At 45.4% G+C, this 20,000-nt stretch overlaps 1 protein-coding gene across 1 annotated transcript in view; it reads right to left on the reverse strand.

The window, feature by feature from the left end:
- LOC139402158 (voltage-dependent P/Q-type calcium channel subunit alpha-1A-like) overlaps window positions 1-20,000 on the reverse strand; it is a 90,801-nt gene that overhangs the window by 54,303 nt on the left and 16,498 nt on the right. Inside the window, exons 3-9 of the mRNA XM_071146244.1 lie at window positions 10,609-10,700; window positions 10,267-10,419; window positions 8,640-8,827; window positions 7,076-7,179; window positions 4,524-4,639; window positions 4,336-4,374; window positions 1,767-1,835 (exon numbers count right to left, since the gene is read on the reverse strand). Coding sequence (XP_071002345.1) covers window positions 1,767-1,835; window positions 4,336-4,374; window positions 4,524-4,639; window positions 7,076-7,179; window positions 8,640-8,827; window positions 10,267-10,419; window positions 10,609-10,700 — 761 coding nt within the window. The remainder of the gene's footprint in view (window positions 1-1,766; window positions 1,836-4,335; window positions 4,375-4,523; window positions 4,640-7,075; window positions 7,180-8,639; window positions 8,828-10,266; window positions 10,420-10,608; window positions 10,701-20,000) is intronic.

A 20,000-nucleotide genomic window follows, 5' to 3' on the forward strand; every position in this document is an offset into this window, starting at 1 on the left:
AATATAGTAGTAATATAGTAGTGGTATAGTAGTAGTATAGTAGTAATATCGTAGTAATATACTGGTGGTATAGTAGTAGTATAGTAGTAATATAGTAGTAATATAGTAGTGGTATAGTAGTAGTATAGTAGTAATATAGTAGTAATATAGCGGTAGTACCCTAGTGGTATAGTAGTAGTATAGTAGTAATATATTAGTCGTATACTGGTGGTATAGTAGTAGTATAGTAGTAATATAGCAGTAGTACCCTAGTGGTATAATAGTAGTATAGTAGTAATATATTAGTCGTATACTGGTGGTATAGTAGTAATATAGTAGTAATATACTAGTGGTATAGTAGTAGTATAGTAGTAATATAGTAGTAATATACTAGTGGTATAGTAGTAGTATAGTAGTAATATATTAGTCGTATACTGGTGGTATAGTAGTAGTATAGTAGTAATATAGCAGTAGTACCCTAGTGGTATAGTAGTAGTATAGTAGTAATATAGCAGTAGTATACTGGTGGTATAGTAGTAGTATAGTAGTAATATATTAGTAGTATACTGGTGGTATAGTAGTAGTATAGTAGTAATATATTAGTAGTATATTGGTAGTATAGTAGTAGTATAGTAGTAATATATTAATAGTAGTCGGGTGGTATAGTAGTAGTATAGTAGTAATATATTAATAGTAGTCGGGTGGTATAGTAGTAGTATAGTAGTAATATAGTAGTAGTATACTGGTAGTATAGTTGACCCAAGTTAAACAATTTAAAGGCAATGCTACCAAATACTAATTGAGTGTATGTAAACCTCTGACCCACCAGGAATGTGATGAAAGAAATAAAAACTGAATTAAATCATTCTCTCTACTATTATTCTGACATTTCACATTCTAAAAATAAAGTGGTGATCCTAACTGACCTAAAACTCTCCTTTTTGCTAGGATTAAATGTCAGGAAATGTGAAAAACAGAGTTTAAATGTATTTGTATCAAGTTCATTGAACTTTAGCCCAGCTTTTTTAGTTAAGTTGGAACAACATTTGTGCCAACTTGTCTCGTTGATTTTTGTCCAACTTTAAATGTGAAGTTTACACTTCTACAAAAAGTTGAGTGAACTCAAAAAACTCTATGGAACTAGTTACTAGTTGGGCCACCTTGATTTAACATTTTTATTATTTCAATGTTTTATGAATATCGCTAGCAGCAACAGAATAAACACATTTTGAATTCCATGCCTACAGTAGGAAAATATTAGAATATCTTCTTTCTAATTTCTCAACTCCTAACACTGAGTAAATGACACTCACTGGAGTCTGACATAGACTTTAAAATAGCACCCGCACACAGCCAAGTGGCGCTGACTGATGCTAAAAGCTTGACTTGACTTGAACATACATTTTTGCCAACACTTTGCTAACTTTTGTTTAACCAGCTAAACAGCTGCTTTTAGTGAAAACATGTTTGGAGTTACCTTTCTAGCCAATAGCCTATGTTACAGTTTACACTTCCTCCAATTATAATGTGGGGAGGTCAAAATAATGAAAAGATCTACCAAATCTATTATATATTCAAATGTTGATTAGTTCTCCTTGCCATAATCGTTCACCTGATAAGAAAAGACATGATACATGTATTTTTGCTAACGTATGATGGGGGTCCCTGGGTCGCCAGTTGCCTGGGAGGGGGCGCCTGAGCAAGAAAAGGTTGAAGATCCCTGTTTTACACTGTAATGCTTCTTCATGATATTATTATGAAGTTATAAATAACTGTGTAATAAAAACCATTAGCTCCACCATCTTCCCCCTCTTCTGGATTCAGCAGCTCTTTCTTGTTCTTGGTCTTGACGGTACCTGGAGGATATAGAAAGATAGAATGTTCCAATCTCTCTCTCTCTGACACACTCATTCTCTCTCTCTGCATCACAAACAAGGCTTCCATCCAACCGTTTTATGGCCTGATGGAAACCGAACATTCTTCGCCAAACTTTCCAAATGTCGACAAAAGAAAATACGCAAGACGAGGTGGGATCTTTTTGTGTCAGTAAAATGAATTATGCGAGAAATGGTGGCGGAAACCCTTTTATGCGCAAATATTGATACAATAACCATCATATCGTAAACTTGGGAGTCCCGCGATGACATGCTGTGTGGTCCTCCCACTACGACTCGTCAGGAAAGCACACAGTTTATTAGGCTCCAGATGGAAAGACAATGTTGTGAAAGTCACAGGAGGTTGGTAGCACCTTCATTAGGGAGGACGGGCTCGTTTTAGTGACTGGAGCGGAATTCGTGGAATGGTAACAAATACATCAAACACATGGTTTCCATGGTTTCCATTGCCATTCCATCTCCTCCTTTCCGGCCATTATTATGAGCCGTTCTGTGGTGAAAGTGCAACGTGATGAGCTTGATGTTCCTTTCCAATAAATATTGAGGGTCTTATTCTGGGGACATGATAATCGATGCTTGGCTGCCATTTGACAAATAAAAATAATCTTCCTCCGTTTTACGGGCTCCCAACCAACTGTGCTATTTAGGTTGTTTTTTCGTGTAACTCATTTGGTACATAACGTTGCTGCTACCGTCTCTTATGACCGAAAAGAGCTTCTGGACATCAGAACAGAGTATTACTCACGTCGAACTGGACAAATCCCCATCATCAGCGTGAAGAAAAGATGGAGGAAAAGGGGGAGGGCTGGGCGCCTTGTAAGAATTCACAGACTAGTAGGTAAACCACCACTACCCTCCGTGTTATTGGCCAACGTCATTGGAAAACAAACTGTACGCTCTACGATTAAGACTTTCCTACCAACGAGACATTAAAAACTGTCCTATCTTATGTTTCACCGAGACTTGGCTGAACAAAGACAAGGATAATATAGAGCTGGCTGGCTTCTCAGTGTTTTGGCAGGACAGAGCAGCTACGTCTGGCAAGACGAGGGGCAGGGGTGTGTGTCTATTTGCCAATAACTGCTGGTGCGCGATGTCTAATATTAAAGAAGTCTCAAGGTATTGCTCGCCTTAGGTTGAATACCTCATGATAAGCTGTAGACCACACTATCTACCAAGAGATTTCTCATCTATATTATTCATATCCGTCTATTTACCACCATAAACCGATGCGATGCTGTAGTGGAGTGGGTCGAGAGTTCCTTGGTGTCCACATCACCAACAAACTAACATGGTCCAAACACACCAAAGAGGCACGACAACACATTTTCCCCCTCAGGAGAAAAGACTTGGCATGGGTCTCCAGATCCTCAAAACGTTCTACAGCTCCACCATCGTGAACACTGGTTGCATCACCGCCTGGTATGGCAACTGCTCGGCATCTGACCGTAAGGAGCTACAGAGGGTAGTGTGTACGGCCCAGTACATCACTGGGGCCAAGCTTCCTGACATCCAGGACCTCTATACTAGGCAGTGTCAGAGGAAAGCCCCCAAAATTGTCAAAGACTCCAGCCACCCTAGTCAAAGACTGTTCTCTCTTCTAGCGCACGGCAAGCGGTACCGGAGCACCAAGTCTGGGACCAAAAGGCTCCTTAACAGCTTCTACCCCCAAGCCATAAGACTGCTGAACAGCTAATCAAGTGGCTACCCAGACTATTTACATTGAACCCCCCCCCCCCCCCCTTGTTTTTACACTGCTGCTACTCTCTGTTTATTATTATTATGCATAGTCACATTACAAATGACCTGGACTAACCTGTACCCCCGCACGTTGACTCTCAACCAACATGATTCTCTCATACACTTTCTGTCTGTCTCTCAACCAACATGATTCTCTCATACACTTTCTGTCTCTCTCTCAACCAACATGATTCTCTCATACACTTTCTGTCTCTCTCTCAACCAACATGATTCTCTCATACACTTTCTGTCTCTCTCTCAACCAACATGATTCTCTCATACACTTTCTGTCTCTCTCTCAACCAACATGATTCTCTCATACACTTTCTGTCTCTCTCTCAACCAACATGATTCTCTCATACACTTTCTGTCTCTCTCTCAACCACCATGATTCTCTCATACACTTTCTGTCTCTCTCTCAACCAACATGATTCTCTCATACACTTTCTGTCTCTCTCTCAACCAACATGATTCTCTCATACACTTTCTGTCTCTCTCTCAACCAACATGATTCTCTCATACACTTTCTGTCTCTCTCTCAACCAACATGATTCTCTCATACACTTTCTTTCTGTCTCTCAACCAACATGATTCTCTCATACACTTTCTGTCTGTCTCTCAACCAACATGATTCTCTCATACTCTTTCTGTCTTTGACTCATTTCTCTCTTCTCTTCCCCCCACCCCCCACTCTGACTGATGTAGACTGAAGTAGCTTTACCGGTAAAAATGGTACCATCCTCATTCAGAAGGACCTCCTCTGTAGAAACACAATAACACATAGTCAACAACAACACATCATGTCAGTTGTCAGTTTGTAAAGAGTTAAAGAGCAATAGCTTTAAGAACAGAGTTACAGTTTGTGTTTGTGTAAAGGAAGTGAGTGTGTGTGTGTGTGTTTTTACTTACCTGCTTTACAGATCCATTCTAGATATCCGTTTAGCTCTCTCTCTATTTGCTGCTGGCGTCTCAATTTGAGGAACTCTGCACGGTTCTCTACTCGCTCTCTCTCTTTGGCAAACTCTCTGTAGGGGTTGTGCACACACTCACAATCACTTACTGGTAACACACTATATCTAGTACACACACTAGGGTCACACACTCACACATATCCATGTGCGCGCACACACACACACACACACACACACACACACACACACACACACACACACACACACACACACACACACACACACACACACACACACACACACACACACACACACACACACACACACACACACACACACACACACACACACACACACACAGCAGGCAAAATACTCTGTCTAAATCTCTAGTCACATGTGAATGAATAGCGCTCCCCTTTTCTGAAGAGTTCGATAAATTGGCATCCATGGATTACCACGCTCTCCCCAGACTCCCTGGCGCACAGGCGCAATAAAAGCATGTGTGTGTGTCTCTACTGTGAGTGCGTGTGTGTCTCTACTGTGTGTGTGTCTCTACTGTGTGTGTGTGTGTCTCTACTGTGTGTGTGTGTGTCTCTACTGTGTGTGTGTGTGTCTCTACTGTGTGTGTCTGTGTTTCTACTGTGTGTGCGTGTCTCTACTGTGTGTGTGTGTGTGTGTGTCTCTACTGTGTGTGTGTCTCTACTGTGTGTGTGTGTGTGTGTGTCTCTACTGTGTGTGTGTGTGTCTCTACTGTGTGTGTGTGTGTGTCTCTACTGTGTGTGCATGTCTCTACTGTGTGTGCGTGTCTCTACTGTGTGTGTGTGTGTCTCTACTGTGTGTGTGTGTCTCTACTGTGTGTGTGTGTCTCTACTGTGTGTGTGTCTCTACTGTGTGTGTGTGTGTCTCTACTGTGTGTGTGTGTCTCTACTGTGTGTGTGTGTCTTCCCGTCCGCTGTGTGTCAGTGAATTTGGGGCGAACCCAGATTAGCAGAGTTCAGTCAGTGTGAGGGGATTGAGGGGTGAGCTCCGTTGAAAATGCCTGTCAGATGAGCAGGTTAACCAACACACAGACTCCTCTCGAAGAAACGCCTGATAATCACGTCATCATAATGGAATAATTGAATAACATCGCCCTGAGCTCAGCTGAATAGGGTTGATGTTACAGATTTAGGATTAGTGTTAAAATACTCTTAGGATCACTCTTTGAAAAACGTCAATCTAGGAGTTGTGAAGTCGTGTTTATATGTGTTAAAGACCCTTCTATACACTTAGGATATCTGTCAGGATAAGTGTTTAACACTGTTATAGATGTAGTATACCGGTTTAATACTTCTCTGTTACAGAGTTAGGATATTTCTTAAAGAATCTCAGAATAACTCTTAAAGACTATTGGGATAATTCTTAAAGACTCTCTGGATAATTCTTAAAGACTATTGGGATAACTCTTAAAGACTATTGGGATAATTCTTATAGACTCTTTGGATAATTCTTAAAGAATCTCAGAATAATTCTTAAAGACTCTCAGGATAATTCTTAAACACTATTGGGATAACTCTTAAAGACTCTCAGGATAATTCTTAAGGACTATTGGGAAAACTCTTAAAGAATCTCAGGATAATTCTTAAGGACTATTGGGAAAACTCTTAAAGACTCTCAGGATAATTCTTAAAGACTATTGGGATAACTTTTAAAGAATCTCAGGATAATTCTTAAAGACTATTGGGATAACTCTTAAAGACTCTCAGGATAATTCTTAAAGACTATTGGGATAACTCTTAAAGACTCTCAGGATAATTCTTAAAGACTATTGGGATAACTCTTAAAGACTCTCAGGATAATTCTTAAAGACTATTGGGATAACTCTTAAAGACTCTCAGGATTCTAAGCCCTGTCTAAGCCGTGTAGTGGGTTCTACTAAACTATATGGAATTGTTTTAAGAAGGTCATACCAAGGATCATTTAGCTATTTGATTTTCAATTGTAAGACCCCTTGAAATATCAACAAAATCTATAATACAATTATTTGATACACAATTATTGTTGGCCTTACAGCTTAAACTGGTGGACTCTTAGGATAACTCTTAAAGACTCTTAGGATAACTCTTAAAGACTCTAAGGATAACTCTTAAAGACTCTGTAGGATAACTCTTAAAGACTCTTAGGATAACTCTTAAAGACTCTTAGGATAACTCTTAAAGACTCTTAGGATAACTCTTAAAGACTCTTAGGATAACTCTTAAAGACTCTTAGGATAACTCTTAAAGACTCTTAGGATAACTGGAAAACCGTCAATCTAGGACCTGAGAGACTGTGTTTAGAGAGGGGTGGAGGAGGGAGTATTGAGTAAGGAAAGTTGTGAATGGATCAGTTAAACACGCACGCACGCACACACACACACACACACACACACACACACACACACACACACACACACACACACACACACACACACACACACACACACACACACACACACACACACACACACACACACACACACACACACACACACACACACACACACACACACAGGTGTGCATATGTACGTACCCTGAGAGGACGCCCAGCACCAGATTTAACATGAAGAAGGACCCGATGATGATGAGGGGGATGTAGTACATCCAGTTCCAGGCACTTCCCTCTACATTATTACTCTGGTGAGACAGACAGACATCATTACTCTGGTGAGACAGACAGACATCATTACTCTGGTGAGACAGACAGACATCATTACTCTGGTGAGACAGACAGACATCATTACTCTGGTGAGACAGACAGACATCATTACTCTGGTGACACAGACAGACATCATTACTCTGGAGAGACAGACAGACATCATTACTCTGGAGAGACAGACAGACACCATTACTCTGGAGAGACAGACAGACACCATTACTCTGGAGAGACAGACAGACATCATTACTCTGGAGAGACAGATGGATAGACAGACAGAGATCATTACTCTGGAGAGACAGACAGACATCATTACTCTGGAGAGACAGACAGACAGACAGACATTGTCTGACTAACCTCGTGTCTGTCTGTCTGACTAACCTCATGTCTGTCTGACAGACAGGAAGTTAGTCAGACAGATAGACATACAGAAGGTTAGTCAGTAAGACAGAGAGATAGACAGACAGGAAGTTAGTCAGACAGACAGACATACAGACAGGAGGTTAGTCAGACAGACAGACAGACAGACAGACAGACAGACAGACAGACAGACAGACAGACAGACAGGTTAATCAGACAGACAGACAAACAGACAGGTTAGTCAGACAGACAGACAGACAGACAGACAGACAGACAGACAGACAGGACGTTAGTCAGACAGACAGACAGACAGATCAAACAGAGCTGAAAAATGTATTAAACTTGCATCTAAAAATGGTTCCATTCCACAAATACCAGTCCTGCCCATTTCCATACTTCTTACATCACACTAGCGTGTGTTTTCCCAAACATTTGGAAGGAATGGAATAGAATATGATGTGGACTGTGTGTTGCCAATGAATAATACATTGTGTGGAAATGTTTTATATTACATTAGCAGACCATGTTCCCTGTGCTGTACATTTATACAAGGATTAGTATTTACAATGAATTCCCTTACAGCACATAGCATAACATGTCGACCCATCCCTCCATGGTGATATACTGGAAGGACGGGGAGGACAGCGAACACACACACACACTTCAACCCCCCCCCACACACACACACTTCAATCCCCCCAAACACGCACACACACATATTCCATCTCCCCACACACACACACGCACACACACACACACACTTCAACCCCCCCAAATACACACACACACACACACACACACACACACACACACACACACACACACACACACACACACACACACACACACACACACACACAGTCCATCTCCCCACACACACACACACACACACACACTTCAACCCCCCCAAATACACACACACACACACACACACACACACACACACACACACACACACACACACACACACACAGTCCATCTCCCCACACACACACACACTTCAACCCCCCCAAACACACACACACACAGTCCATCTCCCCACACACACACTTCCACCCCACACACAGCTCTGTATACTCACATAGTATAACATATCGGTCCAACCCTCCATGGTGATACATTGGAATACAGTGAGGACAGCAAAGAGAATGTTGTCGAATTGGGTGATCCCATAGTTGGGCCCCAGCCAATAGCCTTTACACGTGGTCCCATTAGGACACAATCTGGACGGTAACTCTGTACCGCATGGCAACTCATCATAAATCTCATCTATAGAGGAGAGGGAAAGAGAGGGAGGGGAGAGAGGGGAGGGGGAGAGAGAAGAAGGGGAGCGAGAGAGAAGGGGGAAAAGTGAGGGAGATAGAGATGAGATTGATTAGAGTTGAAATCAGCATAAGAAAACAGCGAAGTGGTGGTCCAGTAAAATCATTTAAGGGATACGAGATGGGCTGTGTCTCAATGTCATCCTTGTACTGTCTGGGGCTAGGGGTTGAGTTGGGACTGGGCCCTTTGGGTCTAGGGGTTGAGTTGGGACTGGGCCCTTTGGGTCTAGGGGTTGAGTTGGGACTGGGCCCTTTGGGTCTAGGGGTTGAGTTGGGACTGGGCCTGTGGGTCTAGGGGGTGAGTTGGGACTGGGCCTGTGGGTCTATGGGTTGAGTTGGGACTGGGCCCTTTGGGTCTAGAGAAGAGTCTAGGGGTAGGGATTGAGTTGAGACTGGGCCCTTTGGGCCTAGGGAAGTGTCTGGGGGTAGGGGTTGAGTTGGGACTGGGCCCTTTGGGTCTAGGGAAGTGTCTGGGGGTAGGGGTTGAGTTGGGACTGGGCCCTTTGGGTCTAGGGGTTGAGTTGGGACTAGGCCCTTTGGATCGAGGAAAGTGTATAGGGGTAGGGGTTGAGTTGGGACTGGTCCTGTGGGTCTAGGAAAGTGTCTAGGGGTAGGGGATGAGTTGGGACTGGGCCCTTTGGGTCTAGGGGTTGAGTTGGGACTGGGCCCTTTGGGTCTGGGGGATGAGTTGGGACTGGGCCCTTTGGGTCTAGGGGTTGAGTTGGGACTGGGCCTGTGGGTCTAGGGAAGTGTCTAGGGGTAGGGGTTGAGTTGGGACTGGGCCTGTGGGTCTAGGGGTTGAGTTAGGACAGGGCCTGTGGGCCTAGGGAAGTGTCTAGGGGTAGGGGTTGAGTTGGCACTGGGCCTGTGGGTCTAGGGGTTGAGTTGGGACTTGGCCTGTGGGTCTAGGGAAGTGTCTAGGGGTTGAGTTGGGACTGGGCCTGTGGGTCTAGGGAAGTGTCTAGGGGTTGAGTTCGGACTGGGCCTGTTGGTCTAGGGAAGTGTCTAGGGGTTGAGTTGGGACTGGGCCTGTTGGTCCAGGGAAGTGTCTAGGGGTTGAGTTGGGACTGGGCCTGTTGGTCTAGGAGTCAGTGCAATTACTTTATTTGGATCTAAGGGTAGGTGTTAGGTCATTAGAAGTTTATTTAAGACAGGGCTTGAGGGTCTAGGAGTATGTGCTTGGTCACTAGGAGTTAATTTAATACATGACTTGGGGGTCTAGGGTAGATGCTACAGTAGGTCTCTAGGAGTTGATTAAAGACAAGTCTTCGGGGTCTAGGAGTAGGTGCATGCTCGCTAGTAGTTGATTAAAGACCAGTCTTCGGGGTCTAGGAGTAGGTGCTTGGTCGCTAGTAGTTGATTAAAGACAAGGCCTATGGGCGTTACCAGTGGCGATGTCGAAACAGGTGGTGTGGAACTTTCCCATGTAGAACTCAAGGCCGATGATGGCGAACATCAGAATGGCCACAAAGAGAAGCAGTCCGATCTGCAGCAGGGGGATCATAGCCTTCATGATGGACTTGAGTACCACCTGCAGGCCTGGAGGACACAGTGCAGATGGTCAGAGATTAATATAGAAAGATAGAGGGGGGAGAGGGGGAGGAAGAGAGAGAGAGAGAGGAGAGGATTGAGAGAGAGTGGGAGGGGATGGACAGAGAGAAAGCAAGAGAGAGCAGAGAAAAGAGAGGAGACAGAGTGAGTGATGTCCATAGGGGTCCCCATACTTACTGGGAATCCCTGACACCAACTTAAGTGGTCGCAGAACCCTGACTGCTCTCAGTGTCCGCAGGTCAAATTCGGAGCCAACCGCCGACAAGATACTAAGGAGAGAGGGAAGAGGAAAAGAAAGAGAAAGAGAGAGAATTAGAAAAGGAGAAGAAACAGTGGACACAGTGGAAACAGTAGCAACAGTGGAGACAGTAGAAACAGTAGAAACAGTAGAAACAGTGGAGACAGTAGAAACAGTAGAAACAGTGGAAACAGTAAAAACAGTAAAAACAGTAAAAACAGTAGAATCAGTGGAAAACAGTAGAAACAGTGGAGACAGTAGAAACAGTGGAAAAACAGTATAAATAGTGGAGACAGTGGAAACAATGGAAACAGTATAAACAGTGGAAAACAGTAGAAACAGTAAAACAGTAGAAAACAGTAGAAACAGTAAAAGCAGTAGAAACAGTGGAAACAGTAAAAACAGTAGAAACAGTAGAAATAGCGGAGACAGTGGAAACAGTAGAAACAGTAGAAACAGTGGAAACAGTAGAAACAGTAGAAACAGTGGAAACAGTAAAAACAGTAGAAACAGTAGAAACAGCGGAAACAGTATAAATAGTGGAGACAGTGGAAACAGTAGAAACAGTGGAAACAGTATGACTAGTGGAGACAGTGGAAACAGTAGAAACAGTGGAAACAGTAGAAACAGTAGAAACAGTGGAAACAGTAAAAACAGTATAATCAGTGGAAAACAGCAGAAACAGTGGAGACAGTAGAAACAGTGGAAAAACAGTATAAATAGTGGAGACAGTGGAAACAGTGGAAACAGTATAAACAGTGGAGACAGTATAAACAGTGGAAAACAGTAGAAACAGTAGAACAGTAGAAAACAGTAGAAACAGTAAAAGTAGTAGAAACAGTGGAAACAGTAAAAACAGTAGAAACAGTAGAAACAGTGGAAACAGTATAAATAGTGGAGACAGTGGAAACAGTAGAAACAGTAGAAACAGTGGAAACAGTAGAAACAGTGGAAACAGTAAAAACAGTAGAACAGTAGAAACAGTGGAAACTGTCGAAATAGTGGAGACAGTGGAAACAGTAGAAACAGTAGAAACAGTGGAAACAGTATGAATAGTGGAGACAGTGGAAACAGTAGAAACAGTAGAAACAGTGGAGACAGCATAAACAGTGGAAAACAGTATAAACAGTGGAAACAGTGGAAAACAGTAGAAACAGTAGACACAGTAGAAACAGTGGAAACAGTAGAGACAGTGGAAACAGTGTAAAACAGTAGAGATAGTAGAAACAGTAGGTACATTAGAAACAGTGGAAACAGTTAGGTCAGTGGAAACAGTGTAAAACAGTAGACACAGTAGAAACCGTGAGGACGGTAGAAACAGTGGAAACAGTAGAAACAGTGGAGACAGTAGAAACAGTGGAGACAGTAGAAACAGTAGAAACAGTGGAGACAGTAGAAACAGTAGGAACAGTGGAGACAGTAGAAACAGTAGGAACAGTGGAAAACAGTAGAAACCGTGGAGACAGTAGAAACAGTAGAAACAGTGAAAACAGTAGAAACAGTAGAAACAGTAGAAACCGTGGAGACAGTAGAAACAGAAGAAACAGTAGGAACAGTAGCCCTAACCCGTTCCATTTCAGCATAAAACAAACAGTATTTGCGGTATAAAAAGTCATAACAAGCATGGGAACACACGCATGACATGATTGGTCAGTGCTGTCTGGGATCCTTGGGATGTCCCTACCCTAAACCCTGACCTTAAACCTTACCCTAACCATATCCACAACCCTTACCTAACCCCAACCGTACCCTTTACCAACTGGGGTAGGGACATCCCAAGGATTCCGGATAGTACGGACCTGACATGATCTCACACACATCTCCATAGTAACGTGATCCACATGAGTCATGTGTGTAGTGTCACACCACCATGGTCACTGTGACTGGTCTATACGATATCTCTTTTAGAGGCTGCCTGGGTCGGTGTGAAGTGATCAACTAGTCTCCCCCTCTCCCTCTCCCTCTCTCCCCCTCTCCCTCTCTACCTCTCTCCCCCTCCCCCTCTCCCTCTCCCTCTCTCCCTCAGTTCCATCTCTCTGACAGTCAGCCTCTCTGTACATCAGACCAGGAGGACTTGGTGCTGGTTAGTGCAGGTTCCCCATCACACACAAGACATGTGTAACGTGTGTGATGGAGGGTAACGTGTGTGATGGAGAATCACAGAGAGAGAGAGGAAAAACACAGAGAAGGAGAGAGGTGGGGTTTGGGATATGCAGCTTCTATAATTCACTCAGCGTAAGAGAGTTATACTATAACAACTGACGCAACAGACAGACAGAAAGTGGTCGGTCTGAGACAGTTCCTCCCAAACGCTCTTTAAAAAACACGAGGTCAGGTTTTGGCCCCTCTCCTCTTCCTCCTCCTCCCTTTCTGCTCCAGACTAATTTCACTAAGAGCCCCATTCATTAACAGGTATAATATATCTGGCCAGAACAGTCCTTCTCTCAATGGGGTTTGAACTGTGTGTGTGTGTGTGTGTGTGTGTGTGTGTGTGTGTGTGTGTGTGTGTTTGTACGCGTCCGTCCGTGTGCGTGCCAGACCAGACATTCACTCAATAGGGTTTTAACAGGCCTGCTGGCGAGAGCAACTGAGGAAGGCAGAAACTAAACTATTCACCCCAAGGAGAGGACCAATCATGGGATTGAGAGATGGATGAATGGATAGAGGGATATATATAGGGTTGAAGGGAGGGACGGATGGAGTTGGCTGGTGTTGAATGATTCCTTCTCCACTTATTTACCTCATTCTCTCTCTCTCTCTCTCTCTCTCTCTCTCTCTCTCTCTCTCTCTCTCTCTCTTTCTCTCTCCTTCCTTCCTTCCTTCCTTCCTTCCTTCCTTCCTTCCTTCCTTCCTTCCTTCCTTCCTTCCACACACGTCTCTCCAAAACGTCTCAATAGTCTCAACCATTGTATATTTACATAACTGTTCTATATTCTGTAAAGACAGACAGTAAGGGCAAAAACTCAAACGGGCTTGGAAACCCTGTCCGATGGCAACTGCAGTACCTGACTGCATGTACACGCATCCACCACTAGAGGGGGCAACCACTGTGTCTACTAGTAGGGACCACACTGAATGAAACCAGGGCAGCAATGGAGGGGTGAGAGAGATGGAAGAGGAGAATGGAGGGATGGGTGAGTCAGAGTGAAAATGAAGAATAGAGAAAATAGGAAATTGACAGAAGCTACAGAAAGGATGACATGTGGAAGGGGGAGGAGCCACAGAAAGGGGGAGGAGAAATAGAAAGAGGAGGAGGAGAAAAGGAATGGAGGGAAAGGAAAGGAGTGAGGTAGAGGAGGAACAAATAAAGGAGAGATGAAAGAGGAGGAAGATGGAGGTAAAATAGGGACGATGCCCATCAGAGATAGAGATTGAAAAGCAGTGTTACTGCTCTGTGTGACTAGAGAGAGACAATCTGCTATATAATCCTACAGAGATACCCTAGAGAGAGAGAGACAGAGAAAGAGGGATAGAGAAAGGAGAGAGATGGAGGGAAAGAGAGAGAGAGGGAGGGTGTGTGTGAGGAAGAGAGAGAATGTGAGAGAGGCGATGGTGTCTGTGTGACTGGGTGAGATGGAAGGAGGGAGAAGAGGGAGGTATGGTAGAGTGGCGAGGGATTCACACGGAGGAGAGGTGTGTGGAGAGTGCTGACAGGGCCACTCTACTGGGGAACACCTGTCTATCAACCTGCAGACACACACACACACACACACACACACACACACACACACACACACACACACACACACACACACACACACACACACACACACACACACACACACACACACACACACACACACACACACACACACACACACACACATAACTAGAACACAAAGACATAGCCATTATTATGAGCCGCCCTCCCCTCAGCAGCCTCCACTGTGTACGAACGGTATGTCTTCAGTAAAACAGAGAAGGAGAGGGAGGCCAGAAAAGAAGAGACTGTCAACTGCCTGCTAGATTTTGCAGTGAGTCAGCGTGAATGTACTGAAACCAATGTGGTTGCACACTGAGTATATCAAACATGTCTTTGAACGGGGTATGGTAGTAGGTGTCTTTGAACGGGGTATGGTAGTAGGTGACTTTGAACGGGGTATGGTAGTAGGTGTCTTTGAACGGGGTATGGTAGTAGGTGCCTTTGAACAGGGTATGGTAGTAGGTGCCAGGTGCCCTGGTTTGTGTCAAGGACTGCAACACTGCTGGGTTTTTCATGATCAACAGTTTCCCGTGTGTATCAAGAATGTTCCACCACCCAGAGAACATCCAGTCAACTTGACACAACTGTGGGAAGCATTGGAGTCAAGATGGGCCAGCATCCCTGTGGAATACTTTCAACACCTTGTAGAGTCCATGTCCCCAACGAATTGAGGCTGTTCTGAGGGTGCAACTCAATATTAGGAAGGTGTTCCTAATGTTTGGTAAAGTCAGTGTACATGCACAGTCCTGTGTATGAAGGGTATGTCTATACATTACAGTAAGAGAGAGAGAGAGAGAGAGAGGGCCAGAAAAGAAGAGAAAATCAACTGCCTGATAGAAGCGTGTCAGCGTGAACGTTCTCCAACCAACATCACAGTGTGTATTCACCCAGACAGATACAGACTACTGTATGTTCACAACCCAACGCCTCAACTAAGACAAACATGATGAAGAAGATGATGATGAGGAAGATGGTGGAGGTCTCTCCCCGTTCCCCGAATCGCCATGGCAACCGACGATTCCTCTTTTTTTCGGGAAGTATCCCCGGTTACCGAACTGCTCTCATTCATAACCGTTGCCGTGGCAACGGAGCCCTCATTCATTGATGGAATCTCGGCATTGCCGTGGCAACGAGGCGGGTAGAGGGTCTCCTAGCGATTGTTTGACTCTTTTTTGAGGTGTGGGTTCTCTGCACTGCCACACACTGAGCAAACACACACACACACACACATACGCTACACACACCATAAATGTACATGCTTTCAAACACAGACACACAAACACACAGTCTTATCTAGTATGTGATGTACAGTAGTGTGTGGGTATGTGTGGTGTAAAACATCATATTAACATACAGGAGCAAAGGAATCTGGGTCAGATATACTCTGTGTCTTTCTTCTTATACATTCCTGTTTGTGTGTGTGTCTGTGTGTGAAAGAATGTACGTATGTACGTATGATGTGTATAGCATGAGTGTGTCTGTATGTGTGTGTGTGTGTGTGTGTGTGTGTGTGTGTGTGTGTGTGTGTGTGTGTGTGTGTGTGTGTGTGTGAAAGAATGTACGCATATGGTGTGTATAGCATGAGGGTGTCTGTATGTGTGTATCTCAAAACCATGTGGGAGTGCCATGTGTTAGCTCAGTGTGAGCTCCTGTCCACTCAATGTTTCCAACTGAGCCCTATAGCCCCTCACACACACACACACACACACACACACACACACACACACACACACACACACACACACACACACACACACACACACACACACACACACACAGACCAACAAAATGTGAAAATCTGAAATTAAGTCAAATATTGAACAGTTAAAACCATCTAAAAATATACTGTTCAAATCCACAATGCTATTTTTCTTACAACCTGCAACAATAAGCCACCCACTATGTGGCTATGGCACATCAACCTTCCCTTTACAACCATTATGTCGCCGGTCAACCCCGCTTTTCACAGTAGACATGGTACGCCCCAATCACTTTCCATTATTGGAAGAGTCTACTTGCTCAGCTGAAGGGGGTTGAGGGATGATAATGGCTACATCACCTTCCCACCTAGTTTATCACAAACACTCTATTGCTATACTCTGAACATCTCTCTCCCTCTCTATTCCCTTTCCACTGTCTCTGTCCTCTCCTCTCTCCTTCTCTGAACATCTCTCTCCCTCTCTATTCCCTTTCCACTGTCTCTGTCCTCTCCTCTCTCCTTCTCTGAACATCTCTCCCTCTCTATTCCCTTTCCACTGTCTCTGTCCTGTCCTCTCTCCTTCTCTGAACATCTCTCTCCCTCTCTATTCCCTTTCCACTGTCTCTGTCCTCTCCTCTCTCCTTCTCTGAACATCTCTCTCCCTCTCTATTCCCTTTCCACTGTCTCTGTCCTCTCCTCTCTCCTTCTCTGAACATCTCTCTCCCTCTCTATTCCCTTTCCACTGTCTCTGTCCTCTCCTCTCTCCTTCTCTGAACATCTCTCTCCCTCTCTATTCCCTTTCCACTGTCTCTGTCCTCTCCTCTCTCCTTCTCTGAACATCTCTCTCCCTCTCTATTCCCTTTCCACTGTCTCTGTCCTCTCCTCTCTCCTTCTCTGAACATCTCTCCCTCTCTATTCCCTTTCCACTGTCTCTGTCCTCTCCTCTCTCCTTCTCTGAACATCTCTCCCTCTCTATTCCCTTTCCACTGTCTCTGTCCTCTCCTCTCTCCTCCTCTGAACATCTCTCTCCCTCTCTATTCCCTTTCCACTGTCTCTGTCCTCTCCTCTCTCCTTCTCTGAACATCTCTCCCTTTCTCTCGTCCTACATTGTTCTTCTCTCTCTCTCCAGTGCTAACACTCAGCTGATGGACCCACTGGCTCCATCCAGTCACCCCCTCCCTCCTCCCCTCTAGCCATCCAGTCACCCCCTCCCTCCTCCCCTCTAGCCATCCAGTCCAGTCACCCCCTTCATCCTCATCTCTAGCCATCCAGTCTAGTCACCCCATCCCTCCTCATCTCTAGCCATCCAGTCCAGTCACCCCCTCCCTCCTCCCCTCTAGCCATCCAGTCCAGTCACCTCTCCCTCCTCCCCTCTAGCCATCAAGTCCAGTCACCCCCTCTAGCCATCCAGTCCAGTCACCCCCTCCCTCCTCCCCTCTAGCCATCCAGTCCAGTTACCCCTCCCTCCTCCCCTCTAGCCATCCAGTCCAGTCACCCCCTCCCTCCTCCCCTCTAGCCATCCAGTCCAGTCACCCCCTCCCTCCTCCCCTCTAGCCATCCAGTCCAGTCACCCCCTCCCTCCTCCCCTCTAGCCAACCAATCCAGTCACCCCCTCGCTCCTCATCTCTAGCCATCCAGTCCAGTCACCCCACCCCACTCCTCCCCTCTAGCCATCCAGTCCAGTCACCCCACCCCACTCCTCCCCTCTATAGCCATCCAGTCCAGTCACCCCACCCCACTCCTCCCCTCTAGCCATCCAGTCCAGTCACCCCCTCTAGCTATCCAGTCCAGTCACCCCATCCCTCCTCCCCTATAGCCATCCAGTCCAGTCACCCCCCCACTCCTCCCCTCTAGCCATCCAGTCCAGTCACCCCCCACCTCCTCCCCTATAGCCATCCATTCCAGTCACCCCCTCCCTCCTCCCCTCTAGCCATCCAGTCCAGTCACCCCCTCTCTCCTCCCCTCTAGCCATCCAGTCCAGTCACCCCCTCTAGCCATCCAGTCCAGTCACCCCCTCCCTCCTCCCCTCTAGCCATCCAGTCCAGTCACCCCTTCTAGCCATCCAGTCCAGTCACCCCCTCTCTCCTCCCCTCTAGCCATCCAGTCCAGTCACCCCCTCTAACCACCCAGTCCAGTCACGCTCTCCCTACCTTCCTCTCTCCCTCCTCCCATCCTTCCTTCCCTTGTCCATCCCCCGCTCACCACAGTATCTCTACATCCTTCCTCCACCTGCCCACTCACTCACTCTCTCTTCCTCTCTCCTTTCCCTCTTTTTATCTCTCCCTTGCTTCCTTGCCTCCTCCAGTCTGCCAATCCTCCAGACCAGTCAGGCGAAGGGAGGATGAAGGAGAGAGCAGTAAAAGGAGGGATGAATGCTTCCTCCTGGTTATGTCCAACTCATTCATCTCTCTCTCTCTCTCTCATCTGTGACCAGCTGTCCCTCTATCCTTTCTCGTCACCTTGTCCCCACTCCATCCTTTGGCCTTTTCTCTCTCCTGCCCTCACATTCCCCCTCTATCTCCTCTACACTCCCTCCTTCTTTCCATCCCTCCCTCATCCCTGTCTCCCCCTCTCCCTGGCTAGCTGATCCTCCACCTGTTTCTCTGTGGGGACCAGCGTGTGATCTGGCATTCGCAAGGACATTAGCTACTCAATGAGTGTGTTTGTGTGTGTGTGTGTAGGTGTGCATGCTCTATCCTGTGTGTGTGTGTGCGCGCACACTTTATCCTGTATGTGAATGTGTTAATGTGTGTGTGTGTGTGTGTGTGTGTGTGTGTGGTGTGTGTGTGTTTGGTGTTTGTGTGTATGTGTGGTGTGTGTGTCTACGTGTGTTGTGTGTGTGTGTGTGTTTGTCCTATAGGGTAGGTACAGTGTCCTAGTGTTTAGCAGAGAGTCAGGCCTCTAAATGACTGCAGGCTTATAATGATAATGGAAGTGATGGCAGCGGGACAATATTCACACGGGTACCACTTCTCTCTCTCCTCCCTCTCTCTCTGTCACTCTCTTCCTCCCTGCCTTTCTCTGCCAGCTCTCTCCTTCTCTCACTCCTCCCTCTCTCTCTTCCTCCCAGCCTCTCTCTGCCAGCTTTCTCCTTCTCTCTCTCCTCCCTCGCTCTCTGTCGCTCTCCCTCCCAACCTCTCTCTCTCTGCCAGCTCTCTCTTCTCTGCCTCTCTTCCTATCTATCTCTCTATCCTTCTGTCTTCCTCTCTCTTTTTCTCCTCTCCTTCTCCTCCCCTCGCTATCCCCCTCTCTCCTTCACATATCCTTTCTCAAATACTGTACATGCAGACTTTGTTTATCTCTCTCTCTCCCATACAGTACATTTCAGCTTTCCAGACGACCTCCATTCCTTCCTGTTGGTATCTCTGAAGTCCAACTGTGTTAACATCAGTTGAAATGTTTCTGTTGCTAAGCATCATTAAAATCCCATTGGGGTTTTTTTAAATGGAGAGGGGACAAACATACACTTTCTTTTCTTAGCTCTGACCCAGTTGCAGCAGAGGACAGGACACTGGCTACTGTAAATGGGTTATAAATGGGTTATGAATGTGCTATGTATGGGTTATGAATGTGCTATGTATGGGTTATGAATGTGCAATGTATGGGTTATGAATGTGCAATGTATGGGTTATGAATGTGCTATGTATGGGTTATGAATGTGCCATGAATGTGTTATGTATTGGTTATGAATGTGTTATGTATGGGTTATGAATATGCAATGTATGGGTTATGAATGTGCTATGTATGGGTTATGAATGTGTTATGTATGGGTTATGAATGTGCTATGTATGGGTCATGAATGTGCAATGTATGGGTTATGAATGTGCAATGTATGGGTTATGAATGTGCTATGTATGGGTTATGAATGTGCTATGTATGGGTTATGAATGTGCAATGTATGGGTTATGAATGTGCTATGTATGGGTTAT

This window comes from Oncorhynchus clarkii, unplaced genomic scaffold (genome assembly GCF_045791955.1).
Source record: "Oncorhynchus clarkii lewisi isolate Uvic-CL-2024 unplaced genomic scaffold, UVic_Ocla_1.0 unplaced_contig_10649_pilon_pilon, whole genome shotgun sequence".
NCBI lineage: Eukaryota > Metazoa > Chordata > Actinopteri > Salmoniformes > Salmonidae > Oncorhynchus > Oncorhynchus clarkii.